Source organism: Lynx rufus, unplaced genomic scaffold (genome assembly GCF_022079265.1).
Source record: "Lynx rufus isolate CCGP_SWC_20201006 ecotype Redwood Valley unplaced genomic scaffold, mLynRuf1.p SCAF_5, whole genome shotgun sequence".
In the NCBI taxonomy this organism is placed as follows: Eukaryota; Metazoa; Chordata; class Mammalia; order Carnivora; family Felidae; genus Lynx; species Lynx rufus.
The window spans coordinates 100,757,703-100,780,686 of record NW_025814867.1 but is presented as its reverse complement, the minus strand read 5'-3'; the positions used below and the strand labels follow the sequence as shown (position 1 = coordinate 100,780,686).

Here is a 22,984-nt window from a genome sequence, read left to right as displayed (position 1 = left end):
CCACACAAGCCAGTCTGGGAAGGCATGCCATGATCAAAACAAGAGTCCAGCAAAGAAAATTCATCTCAAAATAAATCAAGACCTCTACTTGTATTTTTTATCTCCTTGAAGGAGGAAACAGTGACCAAATCACAATTTCTTTTTTTTTTAATTACCATTTTAACTTTTATCCTCCACTTACCTTGCATCAGTGACTGCTCACCTGTCTCTCTCATTTGGTACAGAGTAAGTTCATATTAAATGATCTTTAAAATTTTAAGTTGTTTGGAAAATATTTCAGCATTTCCCCCAAATTAACCCTCCATGAGACCTCCAGCATTTCCCTTTGTTTCCCTTCTCCGGCAGTGAGAGGGACAGTCACCAGGAAGATGGTAGGAGTCCAGATGAAGAGATTCCATTCTGTTTCATAATGTCACAAGGAGCCAACCAGAATTAGCTCTTAAAGAACATGATTCTGTCTCCTCCATTTAACTCAGAACTGACTAGAGCTGTCTTCTAACTTAATTGAATTTCTAGTGATAACATAAAGGGGTAATTTTTAATTTCCGTGGAAAAACATTTTTAAGTTGAAATAGGAATGGGCTAGGAAAGTTTTGAAACTTCTCATCTAACCTCATGGCAGTTTTCAAATTAATATAGGCAAGACATTTTGTACAAAGTAGTGTTTTTCTCCCAAACCCCTTCTTCTTTCCTGAAACATGGGTTATTGTTATGTATCTCTGGATACTTGCAAGGTTCAATAACAATAAGCATTCAAACTGAAGAACATATAAGCAACCAGCAAACAAAGCAAACAACTCTGTCACTGGGTTTGGCATATTACTCGCCTACACAGTATGTCATAATATAGAACCAAGTATTGAGTGCTGAAGAGGCTTTGCTCTATTATGAGTATAAATATAACCTTGAAACAGAAAGACAAAAAAAAAAAAACAAGCTGCTTTATTCACATGCTGAAATATATGATCAACATGAATCTTAAAGACTTGGCTAAGAGGAATAGAAATAGAATTCTTTTAAAATGCTCTATTTGATGTCAAAAGACCGCCGATTATGTCCTCTTACAGTTACGGATCTCCAGGCCAGGCCCTAGGAAGAGATTTCTTCTAAAAGTAAAAACAGCCAAACAAAACAACGCTGAGAAACAAGCAGTGTTTCTGCCACTAGTGGGCCACAGTTTGATCACTGTCCTCTGCGGCTGAGGCCATGGGTGTGCACTGTGACAAGCAGTGGCTCACAATCTCATACTCAGTTCAGTTCATCACACAGAACAAACCCTCCTTGAGGGCTTACAAAGGCCCAGCCCTGATAGACACGCCCCACACGTTGCTATTGCTAACAGTGCGTGAGACCGCCTACAGGGCCTTTGCACTGTCTGTGTCCTCTGCCTAGAGGCTCCCACCACCCCTCCCCTGCTCCCACTCGAGTCTGCTACATTCCCCAGGGAAGCCTTCCTGAGACTCTGCATAAGCCATTTCCTCTTTCACGTGTCCTCATATTTGGACTGGTTTCTGTGATTCTTTGGTTGATGTCCATATCCTCTGAACTTCAACTCCAGAGGAGTGCCGCCAGTCCCAAGCACAATGCCTGGAAGATAGAGGCTCCCAAATGCTGGGTCAATAAGTGACAGAACAGAGGAAGGGGGTAGCAGGAGATAACAATGTGGAGACTGTTGGAGGTCAGGTCATGTAATGCCAAAGGACCTTGAAGCATAGTGTAAAGCCAAGGGGAGTGAGAGGGATTTGATTTACCTAAAGTACTAGACAGTTTTCTAAATGGCTTCAGCTCTGACTTGCACCTGAGGATCAGGGTCTCATGGTAAAGGGATCATTCTTTCAAAAACCTGTGCAACCAGGTACAGACCCTCAGGCCAAGACTCAAGCCAAATTCAGCTGGCGACCAATAAAACTGAAATGAGCTTGGACTTCTTAGCGATATGACGGGGTGTCATTGATCCTTTTGTTCCCAGAAGCTTATTGGCACACATTCAGCCCTCAACAAACTCTGCAGGCCTGTGAGAGGAAGCATAAAGCTGCACTGATATGTATGCCAGGCAAGAGACACAGTGACACAAAGATCAAGGTGGCATGTGAGCCTGGGGCAGTCAGTGTTCCTCCTCTCACGTGGTCCAAGAACAACATGCAGATGCAGTGGAATGAATGAATTCTCCTTTCCCTGCAGTAAACTTGCAGTGAGCTAGGATTTATGTCACATTACTTTCTGATTCTCCAGGAAAGAAATTTAATCAGTCATTTTAATCCACATGAAATTCTCAGTCAAGTTATCCCATGTCATCAGGATTCCACTGATTCCTGACAGAATTAAATCACATGGAGCTAATGGTCAGTGTGGGCAATCGCTGGCTGGGGAAAGTGTCCATTGCTTGTAAGTAAGAGGTATTTTAAAATGTGACTGGCAGTTGCTTATTAGACTGAGATTTCTAGGTAACAGCAATATTGCCTACAAATAAATACAAAGGTCTCTGATGATTACCTCTTAGTTCTTTTTCTTCATCCTTATTATCACCATTGTTATCATATCACCACTTTAAAACCATTCCTTTCTGCTTTCACTTATGTAATCACTCAGTGAATTCTGCGAGGTTAGGTCTCAGAATGAGAGGGGAGGGAGAAGGAAAGGAGGGAGGAAGGAAGGAAGGAAGGAAGGAAGGAAGGAAGGAAGGAAGGGAGGAAGGGAGGGAGGGAGGAAGGGAGGGAGGGAGGGAGGAAGGAAGGGAGGGAGGAAGGAAGGAAGGAAGGAAGAAGAATGAATGATACTGGTCTGTGGGAGGTGAGATAATAGACTGCCACCAATAATAAAAGTTTCACTCTCTCCTACATGAGGAATGGAGTCCCAGAGTAAAGAGATCCTTCTTTTCGTCCTTCTGAGAATTTCTCAAAAACTGGATAGAGTCTTTCTTCTCTTTCTCCTTCTTTCTCCCTTTTGCTTTCACCTCTTCTTCCTCTATTAATTAGGAGAAACACCTATCTCTCAGTATTTCACAATATCCAAAGATTACTTATGACTAGTCGTTTCTATCCTTCTATGCAATTTTTCCTTGCCTTGTTTTAAAAAGGAGATGAGGTTACTTTAAAAGTACATCACACGGGGGCGCCTGGGTGGCGCAGTCGGTTAAGCGTCCGACTTCAGCCAGGTCACAATCTCGTGGTCCGTGAGTTCGAGCCCTGCGTCGGGCTCTGGGCTGATGGCTCAGAGCCTGGAGCCTGTTTCTGATTCTGTGTCTCCCTCTCTCTCTGCCCCTCCCCCGTTCATGCTCTGTCTCTCTCTGTCCCAAAAATAAATAAAAACGTTGAAAAAAAAAAAAAAGTACATCACAATACAAAAATTTTAAAATAGGTTACCGAAGGAATTGCTGCAGATAGGGACAAAGGTAGAGCCATCTCAGTGAGAGAAATGAAATTCAAATTCTTTCTGTGATCCAGTAGCTGGAATGACACAGTCATTCAAGAACCCAGGTTTCTGGCAGTTCTGTCACCTTTCATTCGTGGGCTTCTATGCCTCCCTGCATCATAATATCTGATAGTACATGAGGGCAGATCATGGAGGATCTTACATGGAGGCTTTATACATCAGGCCTTGAAATGACAACCATCACTCCTATTCACGTCCCATTGGCTAAGACATAGCACATGGCCATAGCTAACCGACTGCAGAGGAAGCTAGGAGATGCAGTTCATGCACACCAGAGAGAAGAATGGGCTTGGTGGTCAGCTGATAGTCTGCCATGCTGACCTTTATTCTCACTAAACTCTGGGAACAAGGGCAGTGTTTCTCTCTCCATGTCATCCCCAATTCTCGTACACACTGAGCACTCAATAAGTATTTGCTGGGTAAATGAAGCTGTGCATATTCAGTATTCAAAACATTTTTTCTGCCACCCTGATGCTTGTTGCCCATTTTAGTTCCTCATATGGCACCATCTGAAGCAGCCTCTAACGCATCTCCCCATATCTGACTATTCACGGAGCTTGGGCAGAGCGTGTCTTTGGTGTTCATTAGCAGGATTGCAAAACAATTGTTGTTGATCATTTCTCTAAATTGGTTATAGATGCATAAACCATGAGACCAATTTATCAATGTGTCCTACATGTATTTTTTTTTAGAGATTTGATTACCCATGTTTTTTTTTTAAATTTTTAATGTTTATTTATTTTTGAGACAGAGAGAGACAGAACATGAACGGGGAGGGTCAGAGAGAGAGGAAGACACAGAATCTGAAACAGGCTCCAGGCTCTGAGCTGTCAGCATAGAGCCTGACACGGGGCTCGGACTCACGGATTGCGAGACTGTGACCTTAGCCGAAGTTGGACGCTTAACCGACTGAGCCACCCAGGCGTCCCACCCATGTTTTTTATTTAAGCATGTGATTTGCCAGAGCTGAGGTACCTGGGAGGCTGGGATACCATTCACTACTATCTAAAGCTAACAGGTGTATGAGCATACTGACCACCATACTATAAGGATATTTTTCAGAATATCATACACAGTATACAGTATTCTTTTTTAAAAGACAGGTGAGAAATTTATTTTTTAATCATAATAAAAAGAATTGCTGTGTTTCTTTTGAAAATTGACTGTTGTTATGATGGCCAAAAATGGCAGAACATATACTCTTTATTTCTTAGCATTGTTACTAGAAAGTTCTGATGCAATGTGGGATCCACATCTGTTAAGAGTACATGACATCAAGAAATGCATTTTGTGTACCATCCCCACTCAGGTTTAGACAGAGGTTAACATACTTTTTCTAACCATATTTTCCTTGGCTTTAGTTTCCCTTTCTATCTACTTCTTTTGTCTTCTTGAATTGAGTATTTATGTATGCTACCTTAAATATATTTTTGAAACAAAGGAGAAATACACAAAAATAAATGCATTAAACATTTGTTTTCCCAAGAGATAAACCATGTTTTCAAATGGAGTGTGATTGGGTACTTTTCACTTTCAATCTATCTTGCTTCATCCCCTGAGGTATTTTCAAATGAATATGAATTCGTCTTTCACTTTGGGAGGAAAAGAGAGAGGGGAAGAATGGGAAATGATAGACTGTAAACATGGGGATGATTTTGAAAGCTAAGAACTAACGTAGATATGTAACCATATTGAGCATATTAAAATATGTACAATCGTGAAAACTCAGTACAAGGTAATTTCCGTGAGGACAAGCACCTCATGTTCATTGTTGAATGTAGACTGGAGCCTGGCACACAAAAGACACTGGAACATCATATTTTGAAAGTGTGAATGTGATACACTTGGAGAACTGAGTTAATATCACAGAAATGATATTGAATATTGGGTATGTAGCCACAAGCATATGCCTTTTGGACTCAGTTGCATCGTTTATAAAATGAAGGCAGTAGGCACTGTATTCACCAAGGTTCTTTATGATTCTGATATTCCATGCTCTACGTGCCACCCTTGTTAATTACAGCGGCATATCAAACATGGGAATGTATATACCTTAACACTTTGGGAAATTTGTTTTCAAAATAGGGTATCCAGCTACCTCATCAACAACCCTTGGAGACGTGGGTACATCGACTCCAAATACCATCCCTCAAGGTGAGTACAGCAAGGCTTTCCTTATGTGACTGAAAAGAGACAAAACACAAGTTTTAGTATAGCTATGACAATGTTGAGGTTTGGGCAAAAGGCCACAATTTTCATTTAATGTTTGATATTTTGGTTTTGAGTTGCTCAGTGGCAAATTGTAATCTAAATTGTGGCTATATATTGATATGACAATCACTGTAATCTTAAAAATATGGGTTGGTGAATTATTATAGTGCACTTCTCATTTCTCATGGAATTTTAAGATAGCATTAAAGTAATCTTGACAGTACTCCCAGTGATCTGAGTTGGTGACAGGAACAGAAAAAGAAAATCAGTGACAAGTCGGCATTAAACATAAACTACGGAGCTTTTGCTTAATATGCCAGCTGTGTTCCCGTGTAGGAAAGCATATTTTCAATTTCAGATTTCCCCAAAGTCACATAGATTAAAAATTCAGCACATCAAAGTAAAGTCAAATTACAGCTGTACAAAAAAGGTTGGATTCTGAGAATTTTGTCTTTCAGCCAGCAATTCCAATGCGACTACCCAAGGCTTCAACTACTGGACCTCGAGCGGGAAAGATACCAAAAACTGTACACGTGACTGTGAGTCCCTTGGGGTCTTCTGGACCTCATTAATTCATCCGACACCTATAATGGACAACCACTACGTGCTCTGTTCCTAATCATATTAACAAACACTAAACAAAGCATCTACTGTGTTTAAAGCACTGCTGCAGTTAGTTGCCAGGGATACATCTGTGAACAAAACGGAGCTAAGTTCCAAATTCTAGCGGAAGAGAGACGGGCACACGGTGATGAGTGACCGGGCATAAATAAAGCAGTGGAGGGAGACCATGAGAATCAGGTGTGAGGGTGGGTTGCTGTTCTAAATAGGGTGGTTTTGCAAGGCTTTACTGAGGAAGGTGACATCTGAGTAAAAACATACCTAATGGAGACGAAAGAGCAGGCTATGAGTGTATCTGAGGAAAGAGTGACGTATCCAGAGTACACATGTCACTAACGACAATGAGAAGAGGGGGCCCAGTGTGAGGCACAGAAAGGGTCTGGCCATTTAATCTGGCTGCCTCTCAGCAGCCTGTGCTGATGCTGCTTTGGCAGGTAGCAACAGGATCTAAAGAGGAAGTGCACTGCCTCTTAGTGGTAGAAGACGAGGATCTGTCTGTGTGGTAGGCGAGTGGCAAGGGCTGTGGCTGCAGCAAAGCCCCCAGGGGCCGCTGGTGCAGAACTCTGGATTTCGCTACTAGGCCCTTTTGCACAAACAGTGAAGGTGTGTGTCTCTTTTAGGGAAGCATTTAAGTTGTACGTTTAAAGCCTCTAAAAGTCTTTGATACCCACTGGCTCAGTCTTCTCACTGCTGGGAACTTGTCCTTAGGAGATTAATCGAAGAGTGAAAAGGAACATGTGTGATATTGCTCTTTGTCGCATTAGTTATTGATTTTATCTCTTTTGTGGACTTCAGGTGCACACATTTGGATTAAGCATAATTCTTAATTCAGGACACACTTTCACCATTAGTCCGTGCATGATTTAATTTAGTGTAGTGTATTTCTTTTAGTATATATGTTAATATAATAGACACCTGTGAATTCAGTGCCCAAGCGCAAGAAGTGAAAGGTGCTCAGAAGACACAGCACCCCTGGAGATCCACAAATAGGTGTAACCAGAGGTGGCGTGGCACATTCCTGTGAAAAGAAGAGGCAATTAGCAAATGGATCTGGAAACATTGATTATTTATAAGGAAAAAAGTATTAAAATATTTGTCTGCCATGCACATGACAGAAAAATAAGCTCCGCGGCATATACGATCTTTATGTCAAAAGCAAAACACTAAAGCATGTAGTAAAATAAAAGTGAACTTCCTTTTGGCTTTGGGGTAAGGAAGGGCTTAAAAAAGAGACATAAAGCACGAACCATAAAATGATAGAAAAGCTAGAATATAATAAAATTAAGAAAATTATTTTCATCAAAAGACGCCTTAGCAAAAATAAAAAAAAAAGGCAAGCTATCATGTGGGAGCGGATATTTGCCACATTATATAACTGATCACTGAAAACTGATCAAGAATACATAATTGACAACGGAGCAGAACTTTATACCAAGAGTATATAAAGAATGGCTACAGATCAATTTTGAAAAATGCAAAAACATTAGAAGATGAGCAGAAAGGCACATCACCAAAGATATACCACGGTGGCTAGAAAACATCCAAAGAGGTGCATAACCTAACAATCAGGAAATGCAAATGAAGACTAGAATCAGATAACCATTTCACATATAATCAATCAACAAAAATTAAGAAGTCTGAAATTGCCAATTTCTTATATATTGCTGGTGAAAGTATAAACTGGTACCATCATTTCCCATCATTTTGACATGATATTTTAAAGCCAAACATTTTCATACCCTACCAGCCAACAATTCCACTCCTGAATGTATACTTCACCCCCCAACACACACGTTAGTATACCTATCCAGGAGATGTGTACACAAATGTCAGGGAAAACACTGATAGCAAAAACTATACATAACCTAAATGGCCATATCCAAGAGAATCGATAAGTTGTTGCATAGTCCTAGAATAAAATACTGGAGAGCAATGAAAAATGAGTAGATGACAGCCACATACAACAGCATGAATGGATCTTAGTAACATTGTAATGAGTCAAAAAAGTAAATGCCAGGTGACAATATATGGAATGATATTTTTAAATAAAATTTTAAAGCAAGTACAGCCAGACACCATGTGGCTTAAGCATATGATAAATACTTAAAAACTGTAAAAGCAAGTGAATAATGGGCATAGCATTCAGAACAGCATTTGCTTTGCAAAGGGCATACAAGGAATGAGACAAGAAGAAGGCATAATGTTTATAATTTATTATAATAGTCCAAAAATCTGTGTGTGAGTGGGGGTCTGAGGGTGTTAAGGAAAAATATGTCCAATAATAAGAGAATGTGGAATAAGATGAGATCATAATTCAATGCAATATTATGAAGCCAATCCAAACAACAGCCATACTATGCTAAGCTAGCCAGTACATCTTATTGTATAGACAAGGGTACTTGCTGGAAAATTTTTACCCATCAGATATAAATTGAGATTAAAAATCTTAGATCGGGGATGAAAGTCCATACTTAATAGACTAACATTTGTCTTCCATGGTGTTAACATAAATTTGAGTTTCTAATGAACTTGACGAAACTCTCCTTTACCTACACTAGTTTGTCATCCTTGATTCTTGATAGTATAATACAAGTTAAGTCCATGAGATCTTTTTTGTTGTTGTTGCTTACTTGTATCCTCAGTGCCTAAGGTATATAGTTGGTGCTCAACAAATATTGTTGAATAGATAAATGAATTAATACTTGTTGGGTATGGCGGGAATTATGTAGCAATGCTGATAAAAGGTTATTGGACAATATTATAGGAAAAAGCTGAACTCCAACTTAAATTTATGCTATAATTACATATAAATTATCCCATACTTTCATTCTCAGAATAATCCTTGGTGTCTAATGATTTCCTTTATTTTATTTATTTGATTTTTTATTGAAATTATACTGAAATGTAAGATACCCAAGAATAGGGACCTAAACCTTTTCCTGCCTTGTTCACTGTAGTATCATAATGACTGTAGCCGCGGCAGGCACACAATAGGTACTCAGCAAATATTTCTTGAACAATTGAAAGAATCTGTGTACATGTGGGTAAAGACAAGGAAGAAAATACATACATACACGGTGAAAAGAAATGATCTAGGGTGGCTCAATTGGTTGAACGTCCGACTCTTGATTTCAGCTCAGGTCATCATCCCAGGGTTGTGGGATGGAGCCCTGCATTGGGCTCTGTGCTGAACATGGAGCCTGCTTAATATTTTCTCTCTCTCTCTCTCTCTCTCTCTCTCTCTCTCTCTCTCTGTCTCCCTCTGCCTCCTCCACCACTCATGCTCCCTCTCTTTCTCTCCAAAAAAAAGAAAAGAAAAGAAAAGATCCACTTAATTGGAATTTTCGAACTTTTTGTTTGCTTTAATTAAATTGTTATTACAATATTATGTGTGCCCAGAGTAAAAAATAATTCCTGTTCATCCCATGCATCATATCGTTATGAAACATAGAGGCTACCCAAGGTATTTTCTTCCCCAGAAACTGGAAAACTAAAAGGGGAGTGCAGGAAAGTGCTTTATAATTTACACAAATATATTCTCGGTTTTTTTAATAGATTTCGTAATGAAATGAACTATTGCAATTCTTCATATCATCTGTCCTTTCCCAACTGAAAACTTTGTTTATCCTCAAACATCTCTTTATCATTCTTACCATAATAGAGCCTTAGAAAATGTGAAATCTAAGAAAGGACTCTGAAACCCAACAAACAAAATTTTCTCAGCAGTGAAAACCCACATTCCTACTTATGCAAATAAGAATATCTTGTTTACTAGTTGCCATTTTTAATCCATAAGCTTAGAGAAAGAAATTCCCTACAGTGAGTTGCTCTATTTATAATCATTCACAAAAACACATTAGGATCCGACAAGTTAACATTGATTGCTCACTCCCAAACTATTTTTGAAACGTGTTTCTACTCGTTGGATTGGACCATAAAGTGACATCCAATATTAGATGATGCATTTGCCAAGATTCATGACAGGCATTGGTAATAGGATTTTTTTTCCTTCTAGTATGTTTATTTCAGTAGATTTATGAAATGTTCACAGGCAGATAAAGAATAGTAATGGATGGATTTCTGGTGAAATAAACCCACCAACACTGTTTCTAAGGCTCTTGCTATTTCCGAACACATTCTAATGGGATATTTGCTTATACATGCATTTTGTGTAGCTTATATATATTTGGATGTCACTAGAAGATTGTGAGGGCATTGCATTTTCACTAATTTATAAGTATATGTTTTCATATATTCTTTTGTTGTCATTTTATCCACTTGAGAATATTAGAATCTAATCCTAGTCCAGCTTCCAAGTTTCCAACAGTCTGGAACAGAAATGTGTATTTTACTTGAACCACTTATGAAATGGGGGTACCAAATCTGACTATCTAAATGCCCAAAATATATAAGGTTAATAACATCCTGAGACATTTGCATCTTGACATTCAAGTGATCAGGCCATGGAGCAGAAAAGTGAAGCTTGATTACTTTTTTTATTTCTGTTTTCCCTGCCATCCATCGGGTCCAGTGGAGCCTAAAGCCACATGAAACTCAGTCAGTCTGTCTAAGTTAGACAAGCAGAAAAATGATATGCGTCTCCACGGGCCCCTATGCCTCCAATTTGCCTCATTACCAAAATCAACAAGCTCACCATTACCTCACACATGTGCATGGCCACACCCACACCCACACACACCCACACCTGGGCCTCAGAGTACTTGTTAATGACTTCACATAGGGTCTTTATTTTGTTCTTTGACCAGACATTCCTGTTTCTTCAAAATTTATGTACTTTTCTTCGCAAATCTTGCAAGTGCATTGTTTTCTCTGTCCTTGGTCCTGGTTGGTTCTTTTCAGGCTTTTGGTAACTGTGCCGAATAATTTCATAGCAACCCCTTCTACTTTCCATAGGCGGAGGGGATGGAGAAGCTGGAGTTGAGGGGTTGAGGGTCAATGGCAAGGACATAGCAATGCCAGAATCTACAACAGTGTTGGGCCCTGCTCCTATTTCAGGCTGCACAATACTCCCTGCAGTCTTGATGTTCCCTGTTGGCTATGATGCTGATTCTCTAAATTCGCCACTCTTGTCCTCAAATTCGAAAAACTTATATGTCTCGGATCACTTCTCATTCAGTTTTCCTCTTCTGTAAAACACTGTCCTCCTCCCATTCTGTTACCTAGGTCCTGATTAGGTCAGCTACAAATTAAAGATTTGTTTCTCTGATTTTAAGTTCTATCTTCTGTTAAAATGCCAATTTCTGAGGGCATCATGGGTCTCTCCACAGATAGCACACAAGTCTGCCTTTCCAGAGATCATGAGTGTCATCTTTTCTCATGGTCAGGAAGAGCATGAGGGTCTCATCTATAGATGAAGTGGTCGTGACAAGAACAAACATGGTAATTAGTGCCAACATTTGCATCCTGGTATAAGGAGTGGTGCTGTCCCAGTGCATCTTTACCCTGAAGAGGAAGATGGGGTAGACAACCAAGATCACTGAGATCCCTGTATCCAAGCCCTGCATCTCTGAATATTTCTTGCCACCCATGCCATTGTTTCAGGACAAAATCAGGGACAGAAGAATTCAGAATGGCTTAAGGATGATTGGATAACTGAGACAAGTCTTGGTAAATGTGAATGTAAAAATGTACATGCAAAAATGATGCCCAAATTTCAGAGAAGTTCAACTTACATCAAAAACCGTACAAAAGTAACAGAAATTATCTGTAGCTTTATCAAAAAAGTAGCAGTTTATCTTCAGGTAACTATGGACTTTGATATGGCACTAAGTAGATTTTCCTGCAAAGGGAAGAGGTGCCCAACATGTCATAATATTATTGACAACCATAAACCGGCTGCAAAAATGAAAGTTTTTGCAACTAAGGAAAAATACTATGTTGTCAAAATTGATTCTGCTTTTACCATAGAAGAAAAATATCCCTTTATGGTAGAAAGACATGCCAAGGCACATAGGTTCCTTGTTGAACAAGCTTTTCCCAATGCTAAATTTAAATAAATTGTGGAAGAATCCAATGTTATGTTCAAGGAAGAATATAAAAATTTATTTGAAAAACTCCAAAAACACAGCATCCCTGTGTTCATATTTTTGGCTGATAATGGTGATGTGCTTGAGAAGGTTATCCATCAAGCTGGTATTTATCATCCAAATGTCAAAGTAGTGTTTATTCATGGATTTTGATTAAAATGGAGTCTCAAAAGATTTAAAGGAGAATTAACTCATGTATTTAACACACATCATGGTGGCTTGAAGAACACAGAATATTTCAATCAATTAAAAGACAGTAGAAACATAATTCTGCCGAGAGACCCTCAAAGAAACTTAAGGATGGCAGATGGAGTAGCCAATGTGGAACACATTCTGAAGATTGGATATCTAAATGATAAAGTGGATGAGCTTTTAGAAAAGTATTATGTTAGTGAGAGATGAATCATTAGAGGTAGCCAACTCTATCTTACTGAGGATTCTATAAGTAAGTATTCTTCAGGAAGACCTCTTTCCTGTGGGAGCAATTGATACAACAATTGCTCATCTCTTTGTCTCGCTGGAAGACTCTTATGTATAATACATTCTCGCTCTTAAAGTTTTTTCTTTACATTACCTGAGTGTTTTCAGACATGCTGAATCCATCAACTGGAAGCTCCTTTTTCTTCATCTCTCTCAACACACTCCCCACTATATTTTTTTAACAGATTAAAAACAAATCTTAAAGCCAAAATTAGAAAAATAACTTTTGCTTTTCTAAATGGACTCTTATGTTTAATTTTATCACACATTTTCTGAGGAGTCTTTTTACACTTGGAAAATTCCTAGAAGTCTAAAAAGGAAGATTTATGAAATGGCAAATAATTTGCATAATTTTAAGTCCTACCGTTTTTGTAATTTGCATGGATCATGCCGATGGTATCACCATCTCCTGAAATCGTGCTATGCTTGGTTATTTTGCCTGAAGAAAATCAATATTGACCAGAAAAGATTGGCATTCTAGATTTGGTGAAAAAACTGTTGTTTTTTACAGATGGTCTGTATGTACTTGCTGATGATAAACATGAAATGGAAAAAAGAATCTTAATACCCACTTCCCTGAAAGGGTTACTACTTGTTCAACTATTTATATCTCAGCATAAATTAATTTATCACATCCTTTCTTACAAACAGACTTTGAAAGATAAAAAATAAAGTATCAAGCTCTAAAAATAAGTAAAGGAGGCACCATATTGGGCAAAAAAAATCTTGTAAGCTTATCTGGAACAATTTGCCTTCTTCAAAATTGTACCTAAATCCAGTCCTGGTCCAATTTCTTTTTAATTAGTTGTTGTTATTTGTTACTCAAATCCCTAACTTAATGGCTTAGCCTTTTAAAATGGGCTTTTAACAAAGGGCTCAGTTCATCATCACCTATTGACCTTGGTATTCTTTCTAGAACAGCAATAATAAAAATTAATCAAGATCACTTGTGCAGGGTCAGATAATTGTACTGAAGATAAGAATGTCTCCCTGACCTAGTCACACTCAAAATAGCTGCGTGCAAAACCCCCTTATTTCTGGGGTGACCCCCAGTGGAATTAGCTATGGCAGACTGCACTGTGAGCCATCCCCGGAGAGCATGTAGCCACACCTCTTTGAAGGGCCTGATAATATACTTTCAACTGCCATTGGCACCCAGGGAGGAACCAGTAAAGAGGAGGACTAAGGACTTTTTTTTTTAATGTTTGCTTTGGTTTTGCTTATTTGCTTTGGTCTTGACACACAAGAAGACACTTGGAAAATCATAGATGCTAATGTTTTAAATAAATGAGCATGGTGTTTTTCTACCAATTGCAACTATGTGCGACTATAGCTACTTTATTTTACACTACACTATGTAAATGCACAGGCCTGAAATGCACAGCCTGCCAACAAGTGGAACTTTGCTGCCAGAGATGGGGAACTAAGCAAAATGAGTCGATAGATCTACTTCAAAAGCCATAGGTACTTCCTGAGTTTGCTGCCATCGACTCAAGGGGAAGGTTTGCTTCTGAATCCATCAAGACGACTCACACAGCAGCTAGCGTGGCCTATGACCATAGGGGGCTGATAATTCACTATTGACACAGTTCAGTTTTCATAGCCAAACTAGAATGTCAACTTGTGCACAAATACAAATTATTTTGTTCCCTCATGCGTGTTCTACCAAGGTCTTCAAAGTCCTGTTGGCACTTTTTCTCAACAAAGGGCCACCATAACACAGCCGGGCTTTCATTCTCTCCCACCCATTGGATGGACAAGAGAACACTCTCTGTGGCTAAAGGAACCTCTTCTAGTGTTTTCCTTCCATTCCTTCTTCCTGCTTCTAAGAGGCAATAATCAAAACCTTCCCTATTGGAGACATCTAGATCACAAGTTTTCCCTCAACTCCCGCTTTATTTTGGGACATTCGTATGTATGCTGCGGCGTAGTTCAATGATTTTACTTTACATATGCATTAATAATATTTTTTGTTTTATTATTTTATATAAATTACTAACTTCAAGTAAAGGTCAAGAAGGGACAATAAAATAACAACTCTTATACAGCTTCATTCTTCCAATATATTCTTCCCCTAGCAGCTCCATGGATGCCCAGTGAAACAGACAGTTCATCCCCCTCAGGTGTAGGCTCAACAATTCAAGGTGAGTACTTGGGGGAGATTTAGGGTCAAGGAGTATAATGACCTGCTTTATTTAGGCAGAGGAGGAAAAGCAAGGACAGGTAAGAAACCAATCTCAGGTATTTAAAAGTGTACCTTGATGATGAAAACAGCAATAAATAGAACCAAAATTTTTCCCAGTCACGATCATTCAAAGAAGATAGAGACCAAGTCTTAGATTTTTTTTCCTCTATTTTATTTCACAATGAAATCTACAAAATAGCATTGCTCGGCTAAGCAAATTCATTAAAATTGTATTTTAAGTGTTAATTTTCCATTAGAAAATGAGATGATTTGTCAACAGAGATTTTTCTACTAAAATGTTGCAAAAGAAGTTTTATTGACTTTTTCAAACACATTCGAGTGGGAGAATTGGTATTTTGAGTGGCTGGACCCCTGATACCCTGGGAGAATAGGGCTAAGTTGAATTTTTCTATGGCTCCAAAATAAGACATTTTCCCATAACCACTTAAATTTCTCATGGAGATTCTTTAGCAGATATTGTTTTGTTATATGTGCTATACAGCTTCTCTCTCTCTCTCTCTCTCTCTCTCTCTCTCTCTCTCTCTTTTTTTCCTCTAAACCAATGGAAGGTTTCACTCCTTTGGTAGCTGTTAGATCCTAAGATCCTAGCCTTGCAATAAATTGGTCCTAAGAAAGCTTTATACATAGTACCATAGGAGCATTTAGGCCATTAAAATTGAGCCCTTCCAAGTAGCAAATGAAATCCAATCATGATTCTACACCGCTTGATGGGGTTGAGGTGACTATTAGGATCGGTTCGGGTATGTCCTGTATATCTCTAGGTGATGTCTTCACCAGCACAACCAGAACATCTTCAGAAGTTCCCACAACTGCCAAATCTACTAACAGCAGTCACATCCATATCACTGGTGAGTCATTTACCTGTTTAAAAAATTGTGTGTCTTACTCACTCAACAAATAATTTGTCGAGTACCTACCATTTGCCAGACCTGGTGTCGGTTGTTGGATATACACTGTGAAAGAAGTAGGTCTTTCTCGTTTTGTACGTAGAAGAGACCTGTGTAAACATTGGCCTTCTGAAGATTATAATCTATTATGGATGATATACAGCAAGTAATCATATAATTAATTTGTGACAAATGCTATGAAATAGTACAAGGCGTTGTCAGAATATAACAGAAAGATCTGATTCTTACTGGGAACAAGAAAGGAGCCTCTGAGGATATATTGAAATTAAAATGTGAAAAATGAGGAAACCTAGCCAGGTGAAAAGTAGTGAGAGCATTTTATCCTGCGAAAATATATCTGAGACCAGAAAGATTGTTGGAACAAAGAGTATTTATAATTAAACTAATAACATTTTGTCAATACTAAATATGATTTCTTGTTTTATCTCATAAGAGATCAAGGCCCTCCTAACCCAGGGGCATTATCAAGAGGTGGTCACTTGACTGGTGAATGCTCCAGTTGGGTACTCAGCTTATTTTGCATCGAAGGTCATCCAGTCCTCAGATCATTGGAGTACCATCCTGCGCACAACATGGCACTAGAACTGCAAACTGAAGGCCCAACAGTGTCTTTCAGATATTGGTGGCTTAGAACTGCCTGGTTCAGAGATGGGCAAGATTGGAGCCCTGCTTCTCCATTGAGACATCCCTGAAGTCAGTGGTCTCATTTTCTGTATTTGGTAGGGAGAAACATTTTAAGCATTGATGTAAGACCCCTTTAAAACCTTTTGTTCTTGGGGTGCCTGGGTGGCTCAGCTGGTTAAGTGTCCAACTCTTGATTTGGGCTCAGGTCATGATCTCACAGTTCATAGGATTGAGCCCCATGTCGGACTCTGCACTGACAGCATGGAGCCTGCCTGGGATTCTCTCCTCTCTCTGCCCCTCCTCTGCTCTCTGTCTCTCCTTCTCTGTAGCTCTTAAAAATAAATAAACAAACATTTAAAAAGTAAAAAAAATAAATAAAACCTTTTGTTCTTTTATTTATCTGAAACTTTGGGAGTAAAATGTTGTGTCCCACCATGTTACCAGTGTAGAGCCTAGTAAATTTTGACTTGACTAAAGTAGAACTATGTGTAGTCTTGGGTTAGCCATCTGTATGATTGTTTCCCTTATGATTGTGATAGTCTAGTCTTTACCAGTTCCACTACTTCCATGAACTATTGTGCACTAGTCACCTGCACAGACAACATAGCAAATGGGTATGCATTATAGGATTACATGGGCTTCCAGAGTGCCCTCAGCATGTGCTTGGACAAGGCTGAGGTAGGGTGAGCCTCAGGAACATCCTAAGTCTCTAGGTGTGTGTCATAAACATGACAATGTCATAAACATAGACAATGCAGTCTAAGCTATGTAATACATAGAAAAGATTTGGTAACTAATATTTTGAACCCAGTTTTGCCTATACATTTTGAGACTTTGCTTTATAAAAAGCAGTATAATAAATCTGAGACAATAAAAGAAATTAAAAACCTGGTCTCTACCTACAAACAGTTGACAATCTAGTTGAAGCAATAAAAAAATTAATCCAGATAATTCTGACATAAACTGGACATTTTGCCCAAATGATCTACATAATCTGAAGAGTTATCAATAATGTATAAGGAATTTCACTGGAGTGTTACTAGAAATAACAAAAGCCTGGGAAAAATTTAACCCTTGAATGTTAAGAAACTAATTAAATAAACCATGATATGTCTATACACTGGGGAACTATCCACTCATTTAATCAAATAAGATAAAGCTCTATATATCTCCATGGAAAACATTCCAAGAGCATTTTTTTAAGAGAAAGAAGCCAGTGACAAAACAACTTGTATAGCATGCCCTCATTTGTAAGAAAAGAAATACATATTCATTATATATATAATAAATATAAATATATATATAATATATAATATATATGTAAATGTATATAATTATATATAAATATATATGTATATAATATATATAAATATGTATATAATATATATATATATGCTTAGATATGCATAGAAAATTTCCAGTAGGATACATAATTAGCTATTAAAATGTTTTGCCTCTAATGTGGGTTACCAGCATCTAAAGCCATAAGGACACTTCCTTTTTCATTATAGTTTTATATTTCTATACTGTTTGAATTTTTAACATGATTTTAAAATGCTTTTCAAAAAGGAAAATATTAAGTAACTATGTAATTATAGACATCCCCTTTTATTGTCTGCAGTAAAATCAGACAGTCTTATTTCCTAAGAGAGTTAATTTTCTTAATTCTTCCTTCATGTTAGAAAAAAAGTAAAACAGTCTGGAATATGATATTCACATTGCCTCTGGTCTAAAATCAACAATATTTGAAACTCTTTGATTCACACAGCTTGACTTAGTGTTCAAATGCTAGAAATGTAATGAATAAATTGAGTGTGGCTATAATCAGAGGGGTAAGAAAAATCAGTCTACATTACACACCAGTATAATTTCTACCAGTGCTTTACTTTTTTTTTAATGTTTATTTTTGAGAGAGAGAGAGAGAGAGAGAGAGAGAGAGAGCAGGGGAGGGGCAGAGAGAGAGGGAGACACAGAATCAGGCTCCAGGCTCTGTGCTGTCAACACAGAGCCCAACGCAGGGCTTGAACTCAGAGACTGTGAGATCATGACCTGAGTTGGCTTAACAACTGAGCCACCCAGCAGCCCCTCCTGCCCTTTACTTTTTGACTTCCACCCTTTGCAGACCACAGAAAGAGCAAAACTATCTGGCTTTTGCTTTACTCCTTTGGTCACTTCTCCCCTTTCTATTGCCTAAACGTAGAGAAGGAGGAAGAAGGAAAAAGAGGGACAGTGGTAGAAAGGATTAAAAACTCTCTATTCTGGATATCATGCCTCAAGTGACATCTAAATAAAAGTCTTACATGATGGTCTCTTGAGCATACAATTCTATAGGTATTACCCAGGCCTTCTCAATTTGGGGCTTTCAAGGCATTGGAATGTTACAGTTATAATGCCTTTTACTCTTTCTTCCTCCTGCTAATACACTCAATAAATTCCATAAAGTATTTAATGACTCCTTAAAGAATAGGAGAAGCCAAAGGTAGGGCATTATTTCACATATAAAATTCCCTTTACTGGAGTAAATTTGGGATACAAATCTACAGCTTATCACTTTTACTTCTTCCTTCTTTCTTTTTTTGTTTTTTTTTAATGTTTTATTCTTGAGACAGAGAGAGACAGAGCATGAGTGGGGGAGGGGCAGAGAGAGAGAGAGAGAGAGAGAGAGGGAGACACAGAATCCAAAGCAGGCTCTAGGCTCCGAGCTGTTAGCACAGAGCCCGACGTGGGGCTCGAACTCACAGATGGTGAGATCGTGACTGGGCCGAAGTCGGAAGCTCAACCGACTGAGCCACCCAGGTGCCCCACTTCTTCCTTCTTTCAAATAACATTTCATTGCCATCATGTGCCAGGAATTGTTCAGGGCCTCAGGAAAATGAAAGGGAAAAAAAAAAAAAAGATGGATTCTGGAACATTCTAAATTCTAAGAAAAACATTCACATAAACAGTAACTTCAGAAACTCAAAAACAGAAGTGAGAACAAGGCATAGATATGATCCCAGAGCATGACTGTAGTCAGTGGTGGACCTTGCAGAAAACATGTTTCAGGTAGGAGAGAGAGTTCAATTAGTCATGCTTTCTAGTTGCCAAAGTTTGACATGAAAGTCCGTCTCTCTATGCCCTTTGCAGGTATCGTGGTTAATAAACCTAAAGACGGAATGTCCTGGCCAGTGATCGTAGCAGCCTTGCTCTCTTTCTGCATGGCATTGTTCGGTCTTGGAGTGAGAAAATGGTGTCAATACCAGAAAGAAATGTGAGTATCATACTGAATCTGCAGGAACAGAGATGGTTTCTCAGTACAAAACATTCACGCAGCACTTGAAGTATCACCCCTGTCCAGAGTTCCCCTCCTATGTAACTGAGGAAATGAGGCTTGGGGAAGCTCAGAGAAGCTTCCCAGTTTGCTGAGCACCACACACAGCTGGGACTAGTTGCAGAACTTGTGACTTGGGGTCCCCCTCTGTTCAGTCCGTGACACTCGTCAGATGGGACAAGTCAGTGGGCATGAAATGAGAACTGAGCCTTGCCTCACCTCAAAAACTAAAACTGATTTTTCTTTTAATCTTCATTATTTTTTTCATTTTCATGCATCTCTGAACTGCCTGGGCCCAGCTGGGCCTAGATGCTCAAGTGTGAAATTGAGTGAGAAAGGTAATTTTAAGAAACTCCATCTGCTTTTCGGCAGAATGGGCTTTTACCGCCCTTTTCCCTTTTCCCCAAGGAGAAAAGAAAGTAAATGGTGGGTTGCCCCTCTTTTGTCTTTTGGAAATATTTTCCAAAATTCTTTTCCCTTCACTCAGCAATCTGCAATGACATGTAAGATTAAGCCTCACTTTTCTGACTTGGCTATTTGGGATCCAGATTAGACCATGATTGGAGGAGACCCTCCAACATAGAGAGCGTCTCTTCCACATCTCTTACGGCTACTATCTAAGATGCCAGTGCCCACTGTGCAGGACCTTCTACTGAAAGTATCCTTGAGCACTCTATAGTCATGTGCAGGGAGTGTTTCGTGGTGAGAAAAATAAAACAAAATTAAAAAAAAAACACACTAAACCAGTAGTCAGAAATTCTGGACTCTTAGCCAAGGACTACACTTTGGCTACCATATACCTTGAGGAGTTCTTAATTTCCCTGAAAAAACACAGATGCAGATTTCTTAGAATTTTTTCCACCTTTTGATATATATTGTCTATGTGAAAGCATCAGAAAGCCAGGTAATAGGCATTAGATATTTTTATTAAAGTGAGAAAACGGGAATCTGAGATTTTGAATTGATTTTTTGATTATTCTGTATTCAGATGTTTGTGTTATATAGAGATGAGAGTCTCTCTTTCTCCCTCCCCCTCTCCCTCTAAATTTTTGGAGAGATTAAGGTGCTATGGATTTACTGAGAAGAGTTGGAGGTGTTTGAGTCAGAGACATAAATGTTCTCACAGTTGTATTTCTGTGTCCTGATGTCAAGAGAGCTGGAGCATTTGTGCTGCTCACATGGAGTCCTGATACACTTCAAAGAGATGAGTTGTGCTAACATGAAACATTATATAAAGATGCCTTTAAGAATGTTCACAGATTCAGATGTAAGGGATTCTGGCATTAACCATCCAGTACCAACCAACTCAAGGATTCAGAAGAGCTTTTCTTCCCACCTCAAACCTATCCCCACAGTATACAGCGAATGTGTGGGTGAGGGCTGGGGGTAAGGTTGGCAAAGGGATTATTTGAACAGCTTCAGTCTTTGGTCCCAGAAGTTAAAAATTGTGTCTCCGGAGGAGTGTTTTAACCCACATAAGAGAAACACCTCTTCTATTAAGAGGCAGTTGCCATGGAGAGTGTAGGTTCTGGTTCAAAGCCTTAAATTGCTGGTCTGGTTCTCTTTAGCAAGTTGCTGAAGACCTCTGAGCCTCAGTATTATCTGTAGAATGGTGAGAACAATATCCAATCCCTAGATATGAATTAAATAATGTCATGATAAAAATGCTTTGCCAACTATAAAATACCATATAGATATTAATTAGTGATACTAAAATAATGCAGATAACAAGCAGAAGGTTATGCAAGGAAAACTTCTGAGAGGACCGGTGGGCATGTCTCTTGCTCTGTTTCCCACTTCCCTACTTCCTTGAATCACCGCCTCACATTCTCAGCAATGAAAGAGCAATGTTTTGTTCCTAGCATGGAAAGACCCCCGCCTTTCAAGCCACCTCCACCCCCCATCAAGTACACTTGCATTCAAGAGTCCATTGGAAGTGATCTGCCTTGTCATGAGATGGAGACACTCTAGTCCCTTGAGATTTTGCCATAGAGAACTCGGCTAGAATCCTGCAAGAAGGTGGACATTGTGCTTTATTAATATAATTGCCCTCGAGCCACGCCTGTACTGCAGCTGAAGTGGATGTCAGAAGTGAATGACCTGTTTTCCCAGCAACCCACCCTCTTTCATCAGCACATGCCTGAAATTGAGCTAGAGTGAGAGGTTATGTCACACCCATACCCAATGCAATCTGCAGAGATTTTCTTGTTTATGTAAGAAGTGCAAATCAGACTGCTGTTAAAAAGTACTTGCAGTGTTTTTATTTTTCATTTTCGTTCTCTGACTGAGGTGACGACAATGGTTTCAAGCATATGTCCATGCCAGACCCTCTTCTTTTTGGATATCTGCCACCATGCTGAGCTATTTACCAAAAGTGTGATAATCTCTGAGCTTTGTTGCATTTCCTAAGAAAATTGCAAAAAGAAGAAAATGTGCAAGTTCTGGCAAGAGTTCCAAATAATTGCAAGTTGTCTTTGTACTGAAAATATTTTGCTTGTGGAGGAAAACAGAATACCTTGCACAAGAACACCAGTCCCAACCCCACTTCCTCCCACCATGTTCCACCCAGCCTTCTGCCCCATGGGATTAGGAAGGATCCAAGGGAAAATTAGCTAATGACCAAGTAGCCTAGTAGACACAGGTAGCACTTCACTTGCCTCTAAAATGATCTGCACTAACAATGGTCTCATCCTTAGCTTTATCTGTACGTGTGTGTGTGTGTGTGCATCTATCAGACTATTACAAACTGTTGTGTGAGTAAACAGGTAGCCTAACCCCAAACCAAATCCTGTAATTCCTGTTCTCTTTTTCATCTGGGGACTCTCCCGTTCATCCAATCTATACATTTTGATCTGTCTTGAAATAAATACAGGTTCAAATCAGACTAACATTGATGAATTAATCCTGCTTCTCCCGTGTTTTACAAAATAGTTCAAACAGAATGCAAAGGTGATGGAAAAGAAGCCTAGTTAGCCAAACTTGTTCTGCAGTCAGCAATAGTTCCTGAGTGAATAAACTGCTGATGCCCTTTGTCCCTCTCAGCCACCCCCGAACCTCTGCCCTAGGAAGCAAGAACAGATGTTGCTGTCAGATATGGTAGGGAAATGCTGCATGGATTTTAATCTCAAAAGGAACATTTAGTTCC

The 22,984-nt window shown here is 39.0% G+C and overlaps 1 protein-coding gene and 1 pseudogene across 4 annotated transcripts in view; both read left to right on the top strand.

The window, feature by feature from the left end:
- CD96 (CD96 molecule) overlaps positions 1-22,723 on the top strand; it is a 96,971-nt gene extending 74,248 nt beyond the window's left edge. For 2 of the 4 annotated variants that reach the window (XM_047099027.1, XM_047099026.1), the window contains exons 9-14: positions 5,518-5,586; positions 6,102-6,182; positions 14,870-14,935; positions 15,759-15,845; positions 19,656-19,779; positions 21,702-22,723. In XM_047099027.1, the coding sequence (XP_046954983.1) occupies positions 5,518-5,586; positions 6,102-6,182; positions 14,870-14,935; positions 15,759-15,845; positions 19,656-19,779; positions 21,702-21,810 (536 nt within the window). In that variant the 3' untranslated portion in view covers positions 21,811-22,723. The remainder of the gene's footprint in view (positions 1-5,517; positions 5,587-6,101; positions 6,183-14,869; positions 14,936-15,758; positions 15,846-19,655; positions 19,780-21,701) is intronic. The other 2 variants (XM_047099028.1, XM_047099029.1) reach the window with 2 other exon arrangements.
- Positions 9,568-12,994, top strand: LOC124526210 (cytosolic 5'-nucleotidase 3A-like; annotated as a pseudogene).
- Positions 22,724-22,984: the final 261 nt, after the last annotated feature.